At 30.7% G+C, this 25,480-nt stretch overlaps 1 protein-coding gene across 1 annotated transcript; it reads right to left on the bottom strand.

Moving 5' to 3' along the window:
• Positions 1-6,088: 6,088 nt before the first annotated feature.
• Positions 6,089-6,962, bottom strand: LOC119690124. The gene is made up of 2 exons (XM_038105116.1): positions 6,307-6,962; positions 6,089-6,240 (listed from the first exon to the last, which is right to left on the bottom strand). The coding sequence occupies exons 1-2, from the start codon at positions 6,884-6,886 to the stop codon at positions 6,098-6,100; spliced, it is 723 nt and encodes a 240-aa protein (XP_037961044.1). The 5' UTR covers positions 6,887-6,962; the 3' UTR covers positions 6,089-6,097.
• Between the last annotated feature and the right edge of the window lie 18,518 nt (positions 6,963-25,480).

The following is a 25,480-nucleotide window of genomic DNA, read 5'->3' as shown; positions in this document are numbered from 1 at the left end:
TAAATTATATCATAAAAATAATGGATAAAAATATCAATATATTTTGAGCAAACGATATAATAAGAATCCCACGTTATAGTAAATATAGTTGCTAATCAGGAAATTAAGAATATTATTTTCTACTTATTTTCTACTATGAGAGAAAAAAAACTAACTTTATATACAACTAGCCAGGAATCGTAAATATTGCTTATATTGAAAGCTGTATCTCCCAGCAAGCAAGACATACAGCAACAAGATATATCCACAAAAACCTACGACAGGAAGAGTTTCTTTTTTAGTAAACTAAGAAAAAAATTTATTACTTCAATAAGAAACAGACAGATTGAATGAATACCGCTTATATGGGAAGCTGAAAATTCGCAGCAAAAAAATATCATCTCATTATTTAACAAAGCTTCAGGCGATCTTCTAAGGCTTAATGGAAATTTGCCACAAAGTAGAAAGTCTGGCATCTGCTTGCTATACGATCTTCAAAAACAGAAGATTGACACTGTTTTGTGGGAAGATTTCTGGTACTTAAGAAGTTCTAATGTTTTTAAAAATCATGTTTTTTGATTCTGGTGTAGTTAATCTATTAAATGGTGTTAATTGGAAAGAATGCTTACTTACTCAATAGGACTATGCATAATGCTATAATACTGGTCTCGGCTAGCCAGTATTATATACCTGCCTACCTAATCGGCAATAAAAATACAGTTTTGCGGTTTAGCCTGACGTAACACTCGTCTCCAGACACCTCTTCTTTTCGAATGTATTTCAAGTGTTGTTAATTGCCAATCAACTTAATCGCTCCAGTGAAGATGTGACTTTCCTTTGTTTTTGTTTTAAACATACTTGAGCTTGTTAATCGATAGATTAAGACCTACATCTCAATTATCGCTTAAGCACATATTAGCAATTATTGATAATGATAATTCTTCGTTTGTTAGTTGTTTAAAATATTGGCGATACCAATGTACACAAAATCGTTGGCAGTCTTGAAAGTATGTTTGATCGCAATCAATTCAACATCTGCTTAGTACACATTTTTGCCAATATCCTTCCATTTATGTATTGAAACTTATCGTTAAAGGCAGTTAATAACATTACACACCCATAAGTCTGCCGGATAGTATTAGTATTATTTTCAATACTAGATATGTCCAGTATTTTGTTAGATTGCTGGATGAAGATAGTTTAATACACTTATTTTGTTTTCTTTTCTATTTTTGTGCCTTTTCCAAATAAATGATTTCTTCAAAGTTCTGAGAACCGATGTTTGTTTTAGAGATAAACTCTTCAATTGATCCAAATATTCTACCGTAGAGTCATTTCTACAGGTTGGGAAGCAAAAAGTGTTCGAAAAGGGCTAAATCCAGAGAATATGCTATATGGAAAAGCTTTCGAAATTTAATTAATGAATTGTTAATGTAGCGAATGCACAGGTGAGCATCCGTGCATTGTTTCTATGGAAGATTGTTTTTTTTTTCTTGCAAAATTTTTTATTTTCCCAACATCTCTATATAAAATATACTGGTGATTGTTTTTTTTTTTCAAGCAAGTGGATGTAAATGATATCAGATTATCCCAAAAAGTCGGCTCACTGACCAACTGTGGCTCACGCTCACCCTGAGAAATCCACTGCTTTGGCTGTTTATTGGTCATTAATGTGTTAGGAACTATCCATATGTCCACAGTTACGAAAAGGTGCAAAAACTTGTTTAGATTGTGGTGATAAACACTCCTTTTTAAGTAGTCATACGATTGTGGTTATCATTAAGTGTAAGCAACCACGTCATCTAACACCCGGACAGTTTTATATCTCCAAGTTAATCCAACTGCAAGTTCAGCAATTTTGAGGATTTTGTCTTGAATAGAATCCTGTTAATTACATTTATTTTAATACAAAAATATTTTATTTCACTATTGACACGAAAAAAATATTTAATTTCCAATTTTGACACTTCTTGCAAGCAATTAAAAGGAGAAAAGTAGTTGCGGTAATTTTTAAGTGCTCTTTGGAAACTTTCCTGAAAACTGCCATTTTTTTGGAGAACTCTTAATGAAGTGCACTTCATACTTGCAGTTAGATGATTACAATAGGTATTGGAGTGATTGAATGAAAAGTACTTAGAACGTATATCATTGTATTGAAGGTCAAAACTGGCATTACTTGCAATTCTACTTTTATTTCTTATGGAGGAATCAGTTTTCCACCGCAGCAGTGAGGAGGAGAGCAAGTAACCTTAGGTAAAAATGCTTAAATTTATAAAAATTAATAGAAACTACCTTACATACGTACGGTACACATGTGCAAGCCAACATCACAACCAGTTCACCTAATACAAATATGTACACTGCAAAAATAATTAGCTGGAAAAAACTGTAACAAAGTTCTTAAGCCTGTTAAGCTCATGTATCCCTTATGCAAGTCGATGGCTGTGCAGTGCACACTCGCTACTGAGTTTCATTTGCCCAGCTTAAGTTACTTAAAAAGTTTTCACACAAATGGAAAACACAAGAACTTAGCTAGGAAACTCCAAAAACTTTACTTCCCAAGCAAAGAATCACCAAAGAAAACTGAAAGACTAAGAAAAGCAACAACAACAACAAAATTTTAGTAAAAAAAGTGTTTGTTGTTGTTAAATTTGTTACCGCGTAAAACTCTCGGGGCGTACGTAATGTCTACAATGGGCGTGGAATTTCGTAAGTAGAAACTGGAAAGTTTCTTTATTTAAAGTTTTATGACGCAGAACTTGAAACTAAAATGAAGAGCAGCAGTGGTGAAGTGTAAATCTTAATTAAAAATGACAAAATTGGTTAATGGAAATATTAAATCGAAAATAAAAGTAATTTTATTAAATTATAATTATTAAATGTTATTAATGTTGAACACAGCAATTTCAAATAAAACCAAATAAAAATATATTGAACTAACAATTAAATCTCTCCAATTCACACTACGACTCTCCAATTCAAATCTATGACCGCCTTTACCAGGGACTGTGGCGTTAGGTCAACCGACAAACGATATTTACGCAGAACGTACTTTTCTTTTTGTCACATCTATGGTTGGTTAGTTGCAGTGACAAGTCATCAGATAACTTTTCATATACTTTAGTTAGCGATTTTTCGTTTATTTCATCGTTTTGCCCACACATTCTTCGCAAGAACCTCTAATATAAGAAAATATAGACTAAATTCCTTCCATCAAATTTAGATAATTTAATAGGTCTGTCAAAAGAATAGCTTCCTAAAAACCTATTTCTTCTGAACGCCAAAGCTGGGCATTCATAGAGAACGTGTTAAATGCTTTCTTTTCCTGCAAGCTTTCACAAAATCTGCAGTGAGGATTATTAAAAATGTACAGTTTCTCCGCGTGGATTCCTACGACCACTTCTAATGAGTTCTCAAAATTTATTTTTCTTATTAATGGGCTATGTCAAATTGGACGTTGTATATGACATAAGTGCCTTTCATTTGGTATTAGCAAACTGAAGAAAGTAGAGGAAACTACTTCTCTTAATGGTCTTTAGGGTAACATAAACCGTTGTCGCTATGAACGCATTCAGGAGAGTAACAAAGTGGATTAACTGTCAGCTTTCTGGTTTTCTTTGATGTTCCTATATTCAGAGATCCATATAAGGATGATATTACATCTATACTTTACTATTTTTTATTGGTAACCTTGACCACACAAATCCTCATACCCTATACCGAAACGTCAAGCAAGTTTCTAATGTGGTATGTGTGGATGTGAATGTGTTAGACAGATGTATATACTTTAGCTTACATGTTTCTAACAATACGATAGAACAGTCATCTTAACTGATAGCCAGACCGCAATAAAGGCTCTCCGTTCTGAGCAGGTGACATTACGACTAGTAATAGAGTGTCTTGAAAAAATGAATAACGTTGGCGAAAATAATTAGATATGGATTCAATGTAAGGATTTGTATACAGCTCAATAAAGATAATTAAAGAATAATTACAGAAATTCTAAGAACTATCTTTTTAAAACTGTATACTTGCAGATATTGTGTGGCGTAGAATGAGATCTCTCAAAACATATATTGGAAGTTTTATTGGTGCTGATGCATAAACGAAAGAAGTACATCTCATATCGGGTGAGCAAATAAAACTCTATAATACAGGTTGCGTACTACAATTTATAAAGAAAATTAGATTCGGAGAAATTCTTTAAGTTTATGCAGAGACCACAATAGGTTGCAGTGCAAATCTCCAACATAATAATAATAATAATGTAGACGCAATCGAAATAAAATATTGAACGTTGTTTCTCAGTCATTTTTGGTTTGTATATGCCTTTTGTGGTGGTGAATTATGATTTAATAGAGTTGGTAGCTCCAACTAGCGCCTTAACTCATTTCTCTGTTTTCGACTTATATGATCGATATTAGGATAACCGGGTAGTCTACATTCAATATATTGTAAAACTCCATTTTTTATGCAAATAATGAGAGAACGTATATGGGCAAAGGTTCATTTCGTCCTTTAAATTCATTTAAATGAAACTAAAGAATTTTTGTGGTGACATGAATCTACATATCTATATAACATATATTACTGAATACTTTTGATATTTTCAATAAAAAGATCTCTATGAGTATCAAGTTTTCTGATATACCGGGAAAATATGAGTATCTATCTTAGAGTGATGTTTTTAAATATTTGCAGTGTTTCAAGGGAAGATTTAGTTATCTTAGTGGCACATTTATATAGTAAAGATGGTGATGCCTATAAGAAGCATTCTATTTTTCCGGTTCAGGTTTTTGATTTTTTAAAGTGGTTAAAGTTGATTCAAAATTTTTACACAAATTGTCTTCGTTAGTAGTATAGATATGGCGGTTCCAGGCCAATGGGAATTGTGCAAGGCACCACTGTGTAAGGAAAAAATAATTTTCTGTTCTTCTGGCTGCTGCCTGAAGCTGAAGCTGACGTTCGGCTCGTGGCTCGTGGTGGGGGCTGGGCGCTGGGCGCTGGGGGCTGGGGTGAGGTGTGAGGTGTGAGGTGGCTGGCTGGTTGAGTGGCTGGTTGTTAGTTGTGAGTGGAGGGGATGTTAATGTTAGTTAATGTTTTTTTTGTTTTGGTTGACTTATGTATATATAGAGTAAAGAAAAGATGATTTTGTAGTTTTTGAATAATATAAAAAAAGTTAAAAATGTTTATTTATATATATATATATTTTGTATAAAAAATAGAAAAAATTACAATTATCATAAAATATTTAATATTGAGTATATCCATTGTGGTATTGGATTTATAATGTGTCCATGACCCAATAGATAAATGTACACCTGCGAGCAGAGGTGTACGATACACCTTGATGTGAATCTGTTTCAAGAGATTATGCTGATACAGCAACTACTCAACATGGCAAACACAGGAAGCGTATGCTTCCCATTCCTGTTCCATACCATCGTACACCTCTGCTCGCAGGTGTACATTTATCTATTGGGTCATGGACACATCATAAATCCAATACCACAATGGATAAACTCAATATTAAATATTTTATGATAATTGTAATTTTTTCTATTTTTTATACAAAATATATATATATATAAATAAACATTTTTAACTTTTTTTATATTATTCAAAAACTACAAAATCATCTTTTCTTTACTCTATATATATATATAAGTCAACCAAAACAAAAAAAACATTAACTAACATTAACATCCCCTCCACTCACAACTAACAACCAGCCACTCAACCAGCCAGCCACCTCACACCTCACCCCAGCCCCCAGCGCCCAGCGCCCAGCCCCCACCACGAGCCACGAGCCGAACGTCAGCTTCAGCTTCAGGCAGCAGCCAGAAGAACAGAAAATTATTTTTTCCTTACACAGTGGTGCCTTGCACAATTCCCATTGGCCTGGAACCGCCATATCTATACTACTTTCGTTGCTTGATGTGTGATTTTTTTGTGATACTAATTTCTTTCTAAAGTGTATACTATTGATATCTACTTGGTATTATGGTTTTTATAGAATATACAATCCTTACTAATCAAATTGATGACAGGTAATAATAAAGTTATATGCTATAAATTTAATATCCAATATAATTAAGTCATGATAATAGCTATATTACTAGACATTTGCTGAATCTTCAGCATCATCACCAAAGTTGCTCTTATAGTTTTTGCCACCATTAAGAACTAACAGCTCACCGAAAATGTATGTTGCCTCTAAGTCTGCATTTATAAAAGCTTCTATATCCACTGTTCCGTGAACTAAAGATTGTGATTAGTATATATAAATTTCAGAACATGGAAAAAAAATCAATTATATTAACATACCCGAATTGAGCCAAGGTGGTAAGTATCCCGTAGCAGTAATAAGATCCAATCCATTTATGCTCAAAATCATAAAAAATTGATTTAACCATTTTTCATTACCATGGATACTTCTCACTACGTTGTGAAATTTTTTTTGAAATGCAACTATTGGTCCCACACAATGTTGATCCGAATTGACATTACCGCTAGGGATTGTATTGCGTTTAAAATGCATGAGTATTTTATTATATCTGAACATCAGTTGCTTTTTCTTTTCTACTAATTCAATTACTAATTTCTTAGATTCTTCAATAACACTCTTCATTTTTGACTCAACGCTTTTCTTGCTTTCACCGTATTGATATTTGATATCCTTCACTTCGTTTGAAAGGAGTTCAACCTCTACGAGACTTAACGGATAATCTTCACATATAAATATATCGGTTTGCAGAAGGCTGTCCATCTTACTTTCTACATCATTCAGTTTTTGCAGCTGATCAATGCACAGATTGTTGAATTTATTGTATTTCTGCGTTAGTTGCCATAATAACATGAATACTGAAAATTTTTGGGTACTAAACATGCATTTCTCAAATTCCATATTTAGTTCTTCGCAAATAGTCTTTAAAGCCAAAATCTCATATATTCCGAAACGATTTCATGAAATAAAATTCTTCAGTTATTATATAAACTTTTGATTTGACAAAATTACTTGATATGTTTTAAAGGTTTTTGAGTGTTAAAAACAGGGTTTCTGTGAGAATTTAATTTTTGTTGTTTGTATTGACCATTTTATTTCCAATGTTGCCTAATCACTCAAAAAAATAATTTGGTCGACTCAGTTAATCTCAGTTCAAAATATTCTCACTCGACGCATTATGTTGGTTCAACCATACCACATGTTGGTTTTTATTTATTCTTTTTCTTTTTATTTATTCTTTATATGGGCCAAAATTTCCCTAACATAATTGATTAGGTCAATTTAACTTATATGTGGTTAGAGCATATTTTACTGAGTGAGGGAACTATTCACTAAAGACCTCGATAATTTCTTAATTTCTCTATTGAATTCTTCTTTTTTATAAGGGCTCATGCAACATATGAGTATTATTTTCCATATGTTCCCTTTTTTCCTCTCTCTGTATTTTATATATTACTTCATGTATTGTGTGGAAGACTACATGACTAAATTCTGTTATAAAGGTTTACATGTATTGAGTTTCTAACGCAAAACTTCGTAGTTTTTATAAGTGGACAATATTTTTATAAGCGGACAATAAAATCATTTGAAAACCTTTATTTCTAGTTGAACAGTCTTTTAAAAAACCCTTTTTTGCGGGTTTCACGATTTTATTATATACAATAGTAATTTGTTCCCACTGAAGGCGAAGCGTGGTCTTCTTTGCTAAAACGCTTCTTGCCGGTTGGTGTCGAAGGATCGACTTGGTCAGGTGAAAGCTATGATTTTTTCCACTTCAAGTTTTCAAAATAAATCCATTTTTCGTCATCCATTAGAATTCGTTACAAAAATAACTTTTTTTCGTAATGATTGTGGTTTTCCATTTGTGTTCGTGTAGGACCCATTCACCTAGCTTATAGATCTTCACCATAGCTTGTAAATATCTGCTGATTGTTTAAGGTGATACATTTATTGCTTTTGCTGTTGAGTATGCGTTTTGTATTCTGCTAGAGCGCTTACCGACTGTCACGTAGAAATTACCACCTTTAAGTTACTGAGAGCATCTCTCAAATGTTGTAATCAATGGACCATATTCATCATATGTTCTTACGAACTAATGTTGACTTTCAACGGCCTTTTTCTTTTAATTTAATAAGAAAAGGAAAGTTTGCTGCAAATGTTCTTTTCTGAGTATCAAATTTAGTATGATCGATTTTTTGCCAGACTCAGCTTGTATATATTTATAGTTTTTTGTCAGCAAAAAAGGGGATTTGAAAACAAAAAAAAATTAGAAAAACTAAATGACGTATGTGTCAAGTTAATAGTCTGCGCACTTTTTACTAGTTAAATCTGTTTCTTAGTTCAACCGGAAGAAGCTTATGCATATACCTAGTATGGTTATCATAGTACGCTGAATTTGTTCCTTTAATTAAAATAACATTAATGCAATCCAAGCGTACCACTTGTGTATCAACTTCAGTATCGTATTCGACATCGTTTCTGCTACTTATCGATTATTATATCTGTTCCAAGTGTACCACTTTTGTATCAACTTCGGTATCGGTTTTGCTACTTATCGGTTATTATATATGTTCCAAGTGTACCACTTATGTATTAACTTCAGTATCGTATTTGGCGTCGTTTCTGCTACTTATCGATTATTATATCTGTTCCAAACGTACCATTTTCGTATCAACTTCATTATCGTATTCTATATCGTTTCGGTTACTTATTGATTATTACACCTGTTCAGGATGCGCTGACCTTATGAGACATAGTCTGCAATTTTATACAAAGTATATTATAAATAAAATTAAAAAAATTTTGATTAAAATCCTCTATTTTCACTTAAAATGCTCTAATATCATAATAAGTGTATTCATTTATTAAGTTTGAGTTTTTTTTCTCTTGTTTAGCAGTATATTAAATTCTTTAACTAATATTTTTGAAGAAAAAAAAGACTAAGCACATATTTAGAAGCATATGAGCATCAAATTACCATCATATTTAGTGGCTTGTTAGAGAAATTCCACATAAAAGGTTTCTGGGCGATTTCGCTGCCAGGACTAGGCGCAAACATTTACATTTAACGACAAATTAACCGAAAGTAGATTTACATTGCTCGCTCCGTAGTATTGTGTCTACGAATTCTGATACCAAACGGAATACTACCGAAAAAACGACAACAAAAGACGACGTTAGGTGTGATCCCTGACTTTTCATATAATTTCCGCATCATAAAATTGTAAAAGTAATTTTCCACTTGAAAAAACCATTTTGTTTTCATTTTAGTATACGACTGCCTTTTCTTCCAGCTGTTGGCAGGATACTCCATTGTAGTACACACAAACTTCCGCACGCACCCTCAAACACACCGACCCCGAAGGATATCAGCAGGCTCCGTGTCTCCTGTATGTTAACCGCACAAATAATGAATGAACAAATAAGTGAAAATATGCCCGCGTGTATCACTGTAATTCCGCCATTCCGTTCGGCTGTCTGCTCCTTGATAAAAAAGAAAATGAAGGACTTCAAGCGAGTTGCCGCCAACTTCGCTCATTTCCTGCCGTAGGCGTAAATTTTTTTCCAGTGTTTTTCGTTTTACTTTTCTTTCTTCTTTTGGTTTCTCTTTTGCTTTAATTTTTTTTATTCTTTTTTTTTTTGATTTTTGTTTTTTTTTCTTTAATATTTACACAAGTTTGGTTTCATTTGTAATTATTGTAATTTTATTCATTTGTTTTGTGAATGTTCAGACGAACGTTTTGCTGCGTCTTTAATTGCCAATATAATTTCCGTTAATTTAACTTAACTTGGGAAGTTTTGAGTGTCTTCAGGTCTTTAGGAGGAGGAACCGTAGATATTACGTACGTAGATATTAATTTGCTTTGCTGTGATTTTTGTTTAAATTGTGGTACAAAACATTTGTTATGAGCTCGCTTTGAAGCAAAAAGCTTTAAACTTATTTTAAAATATTTTAGAAATACTAGAAAATTTTTGAGAAACTTTTCAAAAACAGAGAAGCAAAAAAGTGTTTCGCAGTAGACACCTAAGTAATGCCTTATTCTGTAAAATGTACCAGCACACAGTCACAGGAATAACGCTAATCAATGAAGAAATGCAGCTGATCCTGCTTAATATGCCAAACACGTCCGAGACAAGAAAATTAAAGCGCCAAGAAAGTTACAATTCCTAAGTTGCAGCAGAAGTAGGAGCACGAAATTGCAACATGGCCTGTGACAAAAACTTAAAAAATTTGATTTGTGAAAAAAAAAGTAAAAGTGAATTGAATTTAAGTTTTTCCTTCAATTTTAACATTGAAAATGCATTTTACAGAAGTTTGTCAGCGTAACGTCAAGTTTTCTGACAATTTTTTTCTCTTCAACATTTTTAGTGCTGTTACATAGCACTTTAATTCACCAGAAACTCGTGTAACAAATGATAACTGCAGTTTAATGCCAATTCTGGTCATGAACATTAGGAAGGAGTGTTATGCCTAAACTCAAATCAAAATTGACAATTTTGAAATATTAATATATATATTAATATTATATATATATATATATATATATATGATATATATATATATATATATATATATATAATGTGTATTAAAGGGAATTAACAAGAACATAGCATTATCTTTAATGTTAAATCAGTAAAGTATTATTTTATAAAAAAAAATAAAGCTTATGCATAAGTCCAAAACTACATTCACTAGACGCATTCTGGTCTATTTTCCTGTCTCAAATGTACAGAACGATGAACTTATCTAATAAAAGCACTTCATTAGTTTTCTTAAAATAGTAACCAGAGCACTGTTCCGCAGTACATTGAGTTAAAATGAAATGTAATTTACCATAATTTTTATTTCATTGCCTGAACATTGAAGTGAAATTTAATCATTCTGAATTGACTTTTCAGTAGCAAAGTTCGTCATGTAAAATGAACTTCATCCCACTTCCTTCGGAAGTGATAAGTAAATTTTACGCTGGCTTGCAAATCTGTGAACTCAATTTTCAATAGAGAATGTATTTTTGATTATGGAAGGAGTTTTTCAATTATTATGTAAAATATCTTGTCTTTTAGTTCATTTGCTGTTTTGTGAGTTTTCCTTTTGAAATTTTTTAATATCCTTATTTTTCTGAAAATTTACTGCTGAGTAAAAGCAATCGGTTGTGCCCTTTGTGCTGTGCAATGTGTACTTTTGTTTGCCATCCTATACACAAAATTAATGTGTTAACATCCCATGGCAACCTCTATTTAATCCATTTAAAATTAGTACAACATAATTTTACCCAAATTAAATGCTTCGGTAAACATGCACAAATTAATACTTCACACATATTTATTGTATGTGGAAGACTTGTTCTATTTGCAGGCTATCAATGTCGTATATAAGTTTGGGTATACGTATGTCTGTGCCGTGATAAAGTAGCTACAAATCCCATATAGGCGCTTTTATTATACATTCCATATGTTTGCAAATGATGCCTTAATCCAAGCAAAATTTGTTGTTGATGCCTTGACATTTTATTTTGCAGACAGGACGAAAATGATAATGATGGTGCGAGTACTGTTGTTGTTGGCTTTATATGCAAACAATGTATGTATGTATGTATGTATTTGTGTATTTGTATATGTGTGTGTTACAAAAATGAACCCTATCACCCGAGACATATAATTTCAACAATATAAAAATACCACAAGAAGGGGCTTTAAAGATTCAATCAGATAAAAATTTCCACATAAAGATTACAAATACAAAGTTGTGCCGACAGGATATGTGTCCATAGCATAAGTTAACTACTTCGATAGTTTACTTTATCATTTAAAAATTTGGGGATTTACATTTACTTGCCATTTAATCTTTTTTTTTTGATTTTTTTATATAAATTTATTTACTTGCCTTACATACGGATATCTCATATATTATTAAATTATGATAATAAAATATATAGAACTGACTTGAATACAATATAATTACCAAAAACAATATATGTGTTATAACTTATAGTTATACAGATTGTTTGAAAATGTATTTGGTAACCAAATTCCCGATGAAATAATTGCAATCTTCTCGGACAGCCAAGCTGCTATTAAATCACTTCAGTCACATCAAGTATAATTCAAAATTGCTGAGCTTCCTCGATAACTTAGCCAGGCATGTCAAGGTCCAACTCACATGGCTTTATGTACATAGAGATATCTCGAATAATTACTTGGTGAACGAGTTTGCCAAGGCAGGCACTCTTCTCTTTGGCATTTACTTTTCAGATATAGACGTCCCAATTGCAATAGTTAAACTAACAATTCAACAAAAATATCTGAGCATAACGAAGCAATGCTGGACAGAAAAATAATGTTGTCAGATCTCTAGATTTACCTGTTCTAAATTGCATAAAAAACGTATCAGACAGCCACTTCAACTAAAGCGGAACTTGCTCAGCACTACGGTATCGGTGCTGACGGACCACTGTACAATAGGGAGGCATGCTGTGAGACTGGGTCTACTCCATAATAGCTTTTGTCAGTGCCTACCTCAAGCTGGAACCAGCTTTATAATCTTTGTGACCTCTTTTCTTATTGACCTCACCGAGCTGTCACCTTGCAAAAATAGGGAGTTGACCAAATTTATAAAAATGAAAAGTTAGTTTATCTTCACCTAATGGAGAAGTCGTTGCTTTTCGGTATTGGTCGTATACTGGCCTTTTAAATTATGTACGAACTGATGCTATTCTTGTAGTACCATAAAGGGCCGCTATTTGAGCGCAAGTGGGTTTTATTGGATACCACTCTAACCTAACCTTCGAAATGTATGACACCCACAATAGTGTTAGAATACAATCTGATACAATATTCATTTAGGAGGAGGCTCGAACAATTTTGGATTGGAAAATAAAGCAAATCTTTTATCACGAAAACATATTTTGATGTGCTTCTGATTTTCTGAACACTCAAATTTTTAATATAATTAACAAAGCCTAATAATGCGTCGCATTACTTACAATTGATCAGATTAATTTTAACGTCTTTTCCACAAGTACGGCAAGTATGATTGAAAGGAAAATTCAATCTTCTAGCATCGTTACCTAAATACAGTGACCTATTTGTAAAGCTACCACAAGATTGATATATCTACAGGGCTTCTCAATTAAAGAATTGAATTTCATTGTAGTAGAACGTGGCCAAGTTCCATACAGATACCTATATATCGTCTGGTCGTCTGCTTTACAATTTCCGAAAATATCCGTATGACCAAAATCCTGATTAGACAAATTTTGTGCTGCGTCAACCTCCTGTTTAGAGATATGTAACAGTTACAGATTATATTAGATGTAAACCGGGCTGAACTCAAGGACTTTAAAGCAGTTTGACTTTCCGATAAATTGTAAATATTCCTAATAAGTATGTCATCTACTCCAGACAAACTATAGCCTCCTTAATAGAGATCACTTCTACCTGAAAAACATTACTAATATTTAAAAATTAAATTTAAAGCACTAACATCAAGAGTTAAATATTTAAGCCATTATAGGCAAAGAGTTGTAATGTAATGCAATAATTCAATGGCTAAAAAGTTTCATTAAAATCTCAATTAATAGATATTTCATTTCACCAATTGTTTAATTTATCATTAACGTTGCTTATACTCGCAAAATAATAAGTAGAAATTATGCTTATTATGTACAACATCAGTAGCAATAATAATAGAAATGCAGCATCCTGTCTGAGTAATCGTCGCAGCCCCATAAATCTGAAGTGTCCCAATTTGTCAACGAACCGTAAACCAACAACAGAGGCGGCAGCCAAGAAAATTAGCATAATGAGCTGAAATCCTTAAGGAACATTAAATAATTGCAACATAAATGAAATGTGAACGTTCACATTAAAACAACCACACGAGCTGATGAGGAAAAGCCTCCTTGTAAATAATAAATAAATACCGAAGAAGCAGCAGAGACAATAATTTACCCACAAAATAATTTCTCATCCTTTCAATGTGGGATTTTGAACTTGTAACAATAATAAATTAAACATCTGTAGCGTTGAGGATAATTTTTTAAAGTTAATTTTTAATTTAATTTTAAATGAAGTAAGATTCGTTTAGAGGGTAATTAAACACAATAAAGTTATAAATTTTTCAAGAAGAAAATTAATAAAATACATGTTTTCGAACAATAATGAACTACAACAATAAAAATTCTTTTTATATTATTTTATTAATATAATTTTTGGCTGACTATTAAGCTGTTTCGAATATTACCAAATACTCATCATCAGTGGTCTTAGAAATAATTCTTATATTTAATTATACGTAAATAACTTTTTGAGACTGCAATTACCAGGCATCGAACTCGTGCCCCGCCAAATTTGAAATTCAAAGTCGACGTTCATTAGGCAACTAAATCAAAGGCGTACTTGACTTGTCTGTTCGCATATTTTTCTAGAGTTTTGTTAATTTGCTGTGAAAGCTTTTATTAATATATTTTTTTGCTGTGATTTATAAGAATGAAATCATAAACCAGCTGTAAAATAATTGAATAAAATAATTATATTTTTGTTTTTAATTGTTAAATTTTAATACTATTCTGATTTAGAAGCATTATATGTTGCATGATTTATGTAATCTTTCTTAATCTAGGAACGCAATACTGTCAAAATCATACCTGATGGTTTCAATAGAACTGAAAACGAAGTGTCGAAGTTTAAAGAAGAAAACACTGACTGAACCAAAGCCCACAAAATTTCGTTTTCAGATGTCAAAAGTAGCATAATGTCATTTATAAGAATACTACTCGATTAGTTGATTGGTTTAAGTAGTGGCTCATAGAAGTCTAATCCTCCATATCATCCTTACCAACTATTTGTGAGACTGTTTATAAAAGCAGCATCCTTTTATAAGGCTTATAAGGCTACAGTCTTATACCGACTTTTTGAGGAATATCTGCATAGAGCCCGAAGGCGTTTATTTTGAATTAAATACATCGATTCTTTTGAAAGAGCTTTTTGTTGTTTTTATTGTTCAGAGAATGCAATTTAACTTTGGGACACACCTCGTATTCCAATATGAATCAAAAAAATTTTACTGATTGCTTATATAGTACTAAAGCCAACGAATAGTGATGTTACGAATTGAGTGCATTTACGTTTCACATTCCCTGAAGCGTTCAGCAATTTTTAGTTAAAATGTAATTTTTTTCAATTTATTTATTTACATAACATGAAAGCCTAGATAGCACCGCAGGAATTAAACATTCGAGTGCAATTGTTCACATTTTCACAAAAGTGCAACCTTACACAGAAATGCAATCAAATTCTTGCAGTGATTGAATTACCGAACTTTATCACACATTTTGCGAATAAATGAAACTGCCAAAAAATGTTGCAATCCTGATTTGCTCTTTCCATTTAATAATTTTTTCATATTCCTTTTATATTATTTAGATAGTTTTTGTTGCAATTTTATGTTACAGTTTTACATACATTAAGTGATTTTCGAGGTATCCGCATTACAAAAATTCTATAACAAGAGTAAAAACGACTACGAAGGAGCTTCACAGTCATAGATACTCCTAACACAGTCATAGGTACTCGGTTCCATAGTACCAAATTTTTCAGCAATTGACAGAGTTGCCATAAATTTCTAGTCATAGGAGCCGTTTCGATGTCTATGACTTGAAAGCAGCTTAAGTCGAAATAGGCTTTTGATGGATTTAATTTAGTAAAGCACTTCGATTGCTCGCCCCTAGAAATTGGTGCAGTTGTTCACACAAGGCAGGCACGTTCGATGCAATTGCACAAGATTTTTAAATTTCGAATATGAAATATACGTGCACTGAGCTAAAGTTCACCAACTGTTGGTCCTTTAAATACAATTTAACAAAAAGTGCATACAAGGAAAATACAAATTAAAATCAATAAATTTTAGCTTTTACTTTAAATTACTTTTTGACACAATATGGGTGGGACCTAAAACTAAATATGTTAAGTTCTGAAAAATGATCAGTTTCCGAAAAAAACATTTTATAAACTATATAAAAAAAATATCAAATAATACAATAATATGCTCAAGAAATCTGCATGGTCAGTCAAAAATTCAGTTAATTATAATATTCGAAAATTGATTTCGTGGTACTACGGTGCGTATGAGTAACGTGAAAGACACCTGATTAATTAATTTTTTTTAATTACATCTAAAAGGAATATTACAGTGGAAATATTTATTTTTTAAGTAGAATTTATATATTAATTTGAATCAAAAATAAAAAAAAAAATTTTGTGACATATTCCTTCTTTTTTTTTTACTGAAAAATCGTATGTATGTATTTGGTGTGATATAAAGGATAAATAAATTTTTAAAAGTACTTTCAATTACAATATCGTCCTGAAATTTTTGGATTTTATGTAGTATTTTATTACTAATCGAAATCAAAAATATTATATAAGAATATATGTAAAAAAAAATATTAAAAACTTTCACAAAATAACGCGTTCCTGAAAATTTTTATTTCGTAGTAGAATTTAAAACTGAATCTAAATAAAATATAAAAAATGAAAATTTAGCTAAGAGTTTTGAGAAAAAATTTTTTTTGAAATTTAACGGTTAATATTAGTGCTTAAATATTAACAATTTTAATTGTATAAACAATTTCATAAAAGTTCAATCAATTATCTTTGAAACGCTGTAAATTTGAAGTTTCTACCTTTTATAGAACATGAGGTATAGCAATTTGAAAATGTGTCTACTATGCCTATTCTCAAAACCCCATGGGTCCATATCACCTAGGAAAAAATCACAAAATTTTTTCCCCAGATACGGGTCTTCTTATTGTATGAATGGAGCTTATAAAAAAAATTTCAACCAAATCGGAGATCATGAGGTCATTTTTTTGCCAAAATCCGTCCGGTTTGTAAAAGAATGACCCACCTCTTATTTGTTCATTTCAATTCAACATTTATTTACTTCTGCTTCTGAACTTATAGTTGTAACAGAATGAGGTTTGATGTATACTTATAATTAGCTTTAAAAAGCAAGCGATAAAAACAAGAAAAGTTAAGTTAAATAAATAGTAGGGAAAAAATTATATATGTATATATATCTACAAAAAAAAAATTTTTGCAAAATCTTATTCGTTTATAATAAATGATCTGATTTTAAGACTATTTAATATATATGTGAATATTGCTTTAGATGACTGCGGGTCAGTGCAGTTGAAAATTAGAGATTTATTGTCTCTGAAGACTGTAAGTAAAAAACTAAGATGGTGATCTCGTACTGAGGAGTAAATAGGGCACTCAAACATAAAATGATTCAACGTTTCTTCAGTTTGTCAATTACAAAGTGTACAAAGGTTGTTGATTTCAAGTCTGTGAATTTGCCCGTTAATACAAAAACGAGTGCAGTAAGTTGATGACAACCGCAATTGGGCGATAACCTTTGCCATAAAAAATTGCTTACGATCAAAGAGGTAACAGGCAGGTTTGTCATCCAGGGCTCTTACTATATTGCAATTCATGGATTGTGAGTTGGTGGATTTTAGAATGTCTTTGAATTTTGGATATCTATGATAGCGTTTAAGGGCCGTAGTTCGGTTATTAATCCAAGTTGCTGCAGTCGGTATTTCCCATAAGTTTGTCATATTTACAACTTTAAGAAACTCATTAAATTGTGTAACCCAATTAAATTCACTTGTAGAAGAGTTATTTAAGTGTAGGTAAATGAGACGAAGGAGACATTGTTTGGGGTATCTTGATTGATCCATTTGAAGAATTCGTATAATGAAATCGATTGCGCGTTTGAAAACTCTATATGAAATTTTTACAAGGCCTAGTTCAAGTCTCAGTGCTGCATTGTTTGTAGCTTGGGGGAGTGCTAACACACGTTTGTAGTACGTTGATTGAACGATTTCTATTGAACGACCTCTTATTTGTTATTTGTACTAGATGTAATATAAGAACGATTTTTGTCTATATTAACTCAAAGCAAATATTTTTCACTCTTTTCATATGTTCTTCGTAATAAACACCAAGTCTTTCACATATAGCCATAATTATGAGTATTACCAAAAAAAAAACTTGAGGTACAAATACATAAAATACTTACTCCATTCCGGAAATTGAGTTTAACAAATTGACACTTCCACTTCATGTGAAATATTTCATTTTTCATAGATTCCTGGAAATTTTTGCTTTTGGCCTATGCGTCAATTTTTATTTGACCTTTCGGCATGGCACATACCTCAACAATTCAGGCGTTAAATTGAATAGGCGTGCACAGGAATTTAATAAAAAAAGTTCAATGTATCAGCAGAAAAAAGTCATATACCAGCTTTTTGATGGCATGACAAGAAGAATTTATTTAGTTTTAATATAATTAAATTTATAGTACAATAAATTTAAAATAATTGAATTTATTCCTTTGAAGCTGTCAGCACTCATAATCTTCCATCACAAATATTATTTTTAAATATTTTAACATAGATTAACCTCTCCAGTATTTCGTCATTTTTTTTTGTCCCTGAAAATTAAAAAATGCTCAGAATTAAAAAATAGATAAATAAGAAGTCTGTTTTTATAACATCTTTAAGTCAATTTCGATCCGTCTTAACAGAAATATAATCCACTATCATAACATAAACAGTTTCAGTTAGATACCTTCAAAAACTATTAATGGACGAAATTCCGAAAATTCATTCATTTTCTGTTCAACTCTATTTTGAAAAGCTTATTGGCAAGATTTCATTTGTTTGTATAAAATCTTATAAGAATAGACGTTAAAATAAGCAGAAAGAATACCACTAAATCATTTTATTCTATTCCTATTTCCGTCACACGTGTATGAAGAACACGATAACCACATTAATGTACTAAACTATAAAAATGATTGAAAATCAATATTATTATAATTTTTTCTTTAATTTTGTTAATTAACTTATAAAATATAAGCATAAACTCTAACAGCCCAATTTGTAAAAGATAAAACCCGAAGATATGATGAATTATTTCATCTATTTTCATCTTCTGTATCTACCTCCTTCAATCACTTCCGAGTTCCTGTCTCACATCAATATTTTAATGCAAATCAGTATCACTTCCTGATAAGTATCTGCAAAACTAACTGTCAATTATCTCTAAATCTCTGATGATAATTTGTCACTTCTGAAAATATAATATTTAGTTTTGCTAATTGAACCAAATTAATCACAACTTTCAGAAAAAATTTAAATTTTGAACTTCTGTTTTATTTCAAGTAATCCTTGAATTAAAATCTATATATGATAGTTTTAAAATAAAAAGTTTTTAAAAAAACAATGAATTTCACATCTTAATTTTATATTTGTAATCAGTTTCCAAATTATTGTATTGAAGTCTCAATAAAATTAAGGTTTTGGTTTTGTTCCTTGGCGTGATCTTTAATATTGATCGTAATGGAGAATTACGGCCACCAAATCACGGAAGCTCTAGTATACACTGATACGCCTCTTACAAAGGAGGAAATAATAGAGTATTGTTCAGTCATTAAAAAGGTAATTTAAAAATGATGAATAAATTCAATTTACTGTGTAAAAAAACGCTTAAAATAGATCGTGGCTTATTAAAAGCCTTTCAATCATACCAAATTAACCTTAAAAGCTTGTTTGAATATTCTCAAAAACGAGTACATTTGATAGTAACTTAATTCATACAAAAAAATTTTGTATTGCCTCAGTGCGACCATTTCATAAATGAAGAGTTTTGACTTTGTATCTCCACTTTCAGATTCCGGAAGAATTGTGTCGTCAACAAATATTGGACACTTTGGAATTGGGCGTGAAGTATGGTTTCTTGGAAAAAAATGAAGAAAAGTATACAATCCCAGAGTATGAGTGGGATTACGACTAGATTCTCTTATAATATCAAGTTTAGAACTGTTTCCTGTCACCAAACCCGAAAAATATCACAGCCAACCAAGCAGGAACATAAATATAAACATTGGCCACATTTAAGGCTGTTTGGCGTCCTTGATTTCTGAAAGCTTGAAACTCTGTTTTAATGTAATTGGACCTCTCTGTGGTTTTACTTCTTTCATCTGAACTGACATAAACCATTTTTTGTTTCAAAATTTTTGTTCTTACGAAAAAGGGTTAGTACGTGCACTATTGTTCTCTCGATTGCGGATTTTAACTCTCCAAATAAATTTGAAGTCAAAATCTTTACTTTGAATTCACGCCTCTCACTAAGTATTTTTGATACCTAGCATTTAAGCTTAAAGGAACATTACTTCATATTTTGTATTTTTTGCTAAATATTTGAACATTTTTTAGATTATTGCTAACATGTTCTTAATACTATTACTATTTTTATCATAAGACACATATTCTATGGCCTATGATTTGAAGATTAATGGATTTTTCAAAACAATCGATATAGGTGCCATCATTTAGTTCTCTTTTTACCATAAATTTAACTTCAAGTGCATCTCAGAAAATGAAGTTATCTTACTCAAGGTTTTACAGAAATAGGAAGGCGAATCCTTTTTAAATATAACTTCATTGAAGAAAATAAATGAAAACGACCTATTAAATTTTTGAAGCGTTGAGCTGAAAACTCAAGATGTCTCACGATATCGAATAACGCTTTCAGTGAATGATAAAACGTAATCGGTTACTCTTAATAGTGAGTACACTCGATCCACTTAGTTTTAGAATTTAAATTAGGTCAACATACTTCAGTCCGATTTTTCAACTTATTTTTATACCTTCTTTGGATAAAACATAACTAAATAGAAAATGTCCAATAATTTTCATTCAATAAAGTATGAATTATTGTTACTCTGTTATTAACCAATTCAATTCTAAAACATTTTGAGGCTATTTTTAAAATTAATGTACCAAAACACTTCATTCTTCGGTAATCGGTTGGCTACCTACAATTGTAAGTACCCTAACTAGAAATGCTGTACTATTTTAATGGTCCAATAAAAAAGTATCTATAGAAAAACTTATGTTCACGTTATTGTATGATCTTATTCATCGATTACTGGTCAATTGAAGCTTTACTATTAAGATCATTGTTTCCTTATTGGCAAGTAGAAGAAGTGAGGTGAGTCCCATTGCAACCTCAAGGACTGCTGTCAAGGTGGTTTTCATCGCTCCACTAATTACTATGCACGCTAGTTTCTGCAGCTTCCGTAGATTATCTCTTACAATAGTTTGCTTAGCTTTCTTCTACCAGATAGATGTTTATTCCATAAGTCATTCTGTTCAAATTCTTATCTTTATCATCCAGTCATGATTTCGCACAAATTTGAATTTATCAAAAATCATTTGATCCATCCGTTCGCAAGGAATCAGACAGTAATAAATGTTTTGTGTAGGAAACAAGACTTTCAAATATAAAAGTATGGAGCATTATGAATATATATTCAGAAAGCAAAAATTATTATTTTTCAAAAAGCTTCAAACGGTAAACAAAAAAGTCCATAGCTATTCTCGAGAGAAAAAGCGTGGGTGAATCCAGATGGATTATATCTATTATATATAGTCACCAAAGTTGTGAAACGTTCAATTTTAACACTTTAAATAATTAATTTTTTATATATATTAAAAATACTAAGATTCACTCACTAAAAGTATTTTAGAGACTATATAGTGTATTGAAGCTATGAATTAACATCCAAACTCCTTAAACTCTTTTGATGAATACGAAATCTCACCTATACGTTATAATTAACAGTTGAACTATTAAATTTTGCTCATATAAAATTCTAATATTATAAATATATATGTGTATATACACCTTGTATAATATACCTTGTTTTTTACTGGTTAGGTGAATTGTTGTGGTGTGGGGCTTAACTAAAGATCGAATCCTTATCATGGTCTATTCGACTTGATTTGTAGGTTAAAATTATTTCTACTCTTCTAGTCAAGACCAATGAAAAAATTAGTCTATTATAACCTTTAGTTTAATAAATTTTTTCTGGTATTAAATAAAAATATTATTTGCGATTTTTTATCAATATTGTTTGTTAAATTTATTTCATTCTCGTGTATTTGGTAAATGTTTCAAACAGTAGATAAATTGAAGTCATATAAAATGTTCACAGACTATAAATACAAAGGTGTAGTTTTTGCATTCGTTCCATCATCACATTATTTGACAACAACCTGGCGATGTTGTTAGATACCAGTCAGTGCCTTCATGCAAAAGGCAGCTTAATTATAGGCTTTAGGTGGCTCTCATGACGTCTTTGGTTTCATGACGCTCTTTAGCAGTGTAGGTATTATGTTTTCATTTCTCACTCGGTTTTGGATTCAAAAACGTCAAACTCCAAAGACTTTTTATAAAAATATTTCAAAATTGTATTATATTTATTATGATAATCCAACGCACTAACTGATAATTGGTTAAAAATTTTGATTATTTATAAATTTATATTTTCCCCAAAAATTCAGACGAATATTTTTCAATTAAAACCATAAAAAGCTATAAAATTTATATTAACATTTATTAACCATCAATTTCAATTAGTTTTCATTTATAGAGACACCAAACCAAACTATATAAGAATTGTAAAAAAATTAACAATTACGTTTTTTATTCATTTTAAATTGCAATCAATTTCATTATAAAATTGAACATAAATACAATCTAAATACATATAGACTAACAACGCTTTTCAGTATATAAACTCTTTCACATACAAAGGGTATTATACTTAGAAATATTTTTAAATAATTGTTTATTGAGCACCTACGATCCACAATTAGTTGAAGTCAATCATAAGAACGTAATATATTTGTAGTATATTTTTCGCAGTTCCATTCCAATTTTCCCAAAATATTTTTAGATATAAAACCACCGGAAAAATTACAGTTTTTTGATAAAATTCCATTACGATTCCAAATCAAAAATAGGAAACGGATGTACGGATGTATATTTAAAAAGAAATATTTCATAATATGTTATAAAATATAAAAAATTTTAAATGCTTAACGATTTCTAAAATATTTGATTAATTATCTCTATATGCAAGAATATTAACGTTTCTATCATATACAGAGATGTAAGAATTATTTTTTTCAAATTGAGCTCACAAAAAAGTATTTCAAAATGTCATTCTTCAGATGATAACGTTAATTTTTGTCAAAATCTCTTGCTCTTGTTATGCAATAACCTATATTTAATAACCTATATTTCATACACACTTGCCATCATTAAATAGTTAACGTCGGATCTTACCGGTGCAGAGTATTTCTCCAACCGTAGCAAAATAACACTTCACCGAAAAAGGTAGGAGTGATTAAGTGCTGCAGTTTTCTAGGTAGATCGGCTATAAGAAAAAAGTTAATTAAACGGTTTAATTATGTTAAAAATCATAATTTAAAAACAGAAATGATGCGAAACTAATTTAAAATGTTAATATTTTATGTATACATTTATTTAAGAAATAAAAAGTTAACATTTTTGTATAGTTTTTCTTCGAAAATTGATTTTATGGTATCACATTGCGTATGAGTAACGTGAAGTGCACCTGATAATTAATTTTTTTTTAAATACTTCTAAAAGGAATATCGCAGTGGAAATATTTATTTTTTTAAAAGAATTTATATATTAATTTGAATCAAAAATAAAAAAAAAATTTGTGTGACATATTCCTTCTTATTTTTTTTACTGAAAAAACGTATGTATGTGTTTGGTGTGGTATGAAGGATAAATAAATTTTTAAAAGTACTTCCAATTGCAATATCGTCCTGAAATTTTTGGATTTTATGTAGAATCTTATTGCTGATCGAAATCAAAAATATTAAATAAGAATATATGTAGTATATTCTTGGAAAATTCATTCAATGGAAATGTAGTACGCATGTGCTTGATGTGTTTTGTGGGAGAAAAAAAATATTAAAAAATTTCAAAAAATAACGGGTTCCTAAAAATTTTTATTTCGTAGTAGAATTTAGAACTGAATCTAAATAAAATATAAAAATAAAAATTTTGCTGTGTTTTGAGAACAATTTCATAAAGGTTCAATCAATAATCTTTGAAACGCTGTAAATTTGAAGTTTCTACCTTTTATAGAACTTGAGATATAGTAATTTAAAAATGTGTCTACTATGCCAATTCTCAAAACCCCATGGGTCCATATCTCCTAGGAAAAACATCACAAAATTTTTTCCCGTGATACAGGTCTTCTTATAATTTGAAAGGAGCTCATAAAAAAACTTGAACCCATATGTTCAATATGCGGTAGAGGATGGACAGAATTCAGTTATCGGCAAAGGTGATGTTAGCATTCTTTAAGAAAATGGATGTATGACGTTAACTGGTCTGTGAATAAATTGTCGTATTTGTGACAATCACTTATTCAATTCACTATAGATAGAAACTGTTGAAGGATACTATAAAATACAAGACTACACACCAAACAGCCTTATTGAATATTTTTTCTTGTTTGATATATTTCTTTTCTGCTTATAGTTAATAAAGCGATATTAAAGAAAAAACATACTTATCATTTTGTAGACAGAAACACATTTAAGAAAGTTAACAACCCCACCCCAATCTATTAATACGTGAGAGAGAAATGAAAATACCAGGTATATGGGGCATTCAGCGGGTGTAGAAGGATGATTTTAATGTGTGAGAAACCACATTGTCATGTAACAAAATTACTTTAACATGTCTTCTGGTAATTTTTTTATCAATGCGTGATTTTAATTAATGATTTGTCGACATAAGCGTTGTGCACTAACGGTTTTGTCGGTCTCAGGAATTACTAATACACAATACCGCTCTGGTCCCACCAAACACAAACCATGGTATTTGAAATATTTAAATGTATACTAATTGTGAGTAATTAATTAGAAGAAAATATGGCAGATTAAATATTGAAGACAAGTTTTTTTTTACAAAACATAAGGCTGTTAGATACCTATACACTTATTAGTCCTAAGCGATACCAGATAGACTGTGCGTAAACTTTGCGTAGATTTTGCAGTAGACATTATAGCAAATTTAAGGAGTGCTTGACACTACCACAGAGATACTAAGCATTTTTTGATTTCTTAAGTCGCGTTTCTTGACCTGAGCTTTGAAGAATAAGAACTTGGATCCACTAAGTTGTAGTTCTAGTACATTTGCAACCTCCCACTACTTCGATCATTACACTATATAAACAGTAAATGCAATAGGTCTGATTTCTGGTGAGTACAACTTTTATACATTCTCGAAATGCACATTGTTCAATAATTGTTAAAAACAAGATATATATATAGAAATTTAACTTCAGTATATATGAATCCTAATAATAATTCGTCATTTTCTCAAAAAAAAACTGATAGACCTAGTTATGAAAGTCATGATGAGATAGGGTACATAGGGAGGCATGTTCTACTCTTCATATTCGATGATTAACATTGTTAGGTTTAAAAAACATTATTATTATTAGTTTTATCAAATTGCTAAACTGTTACTGAAATAAGTTTCAATATTAATAAAAAATTTCAGCGAAAAAATAATATAATAAATTATTTA

Source organism: Teleopsis dalmanni, chromosome X (genome assembly GCF_002237135.1).
Source record: "Teleopsis dalmanni isolate 2A chromosome X, ASM223713v2, whole genome shotgun sequence".
NCBI lineage: Eukaryota > Metazoa > Arthropoda > Insecta > Diptera > Diopsidae > Teleopsis > Teleopsis dalmanni.
The sequence above is the reverse complement of the archived record's forward strand: the minus strand, read 5'-3'. Positions and strand labels throughout refer to the sequence as shown.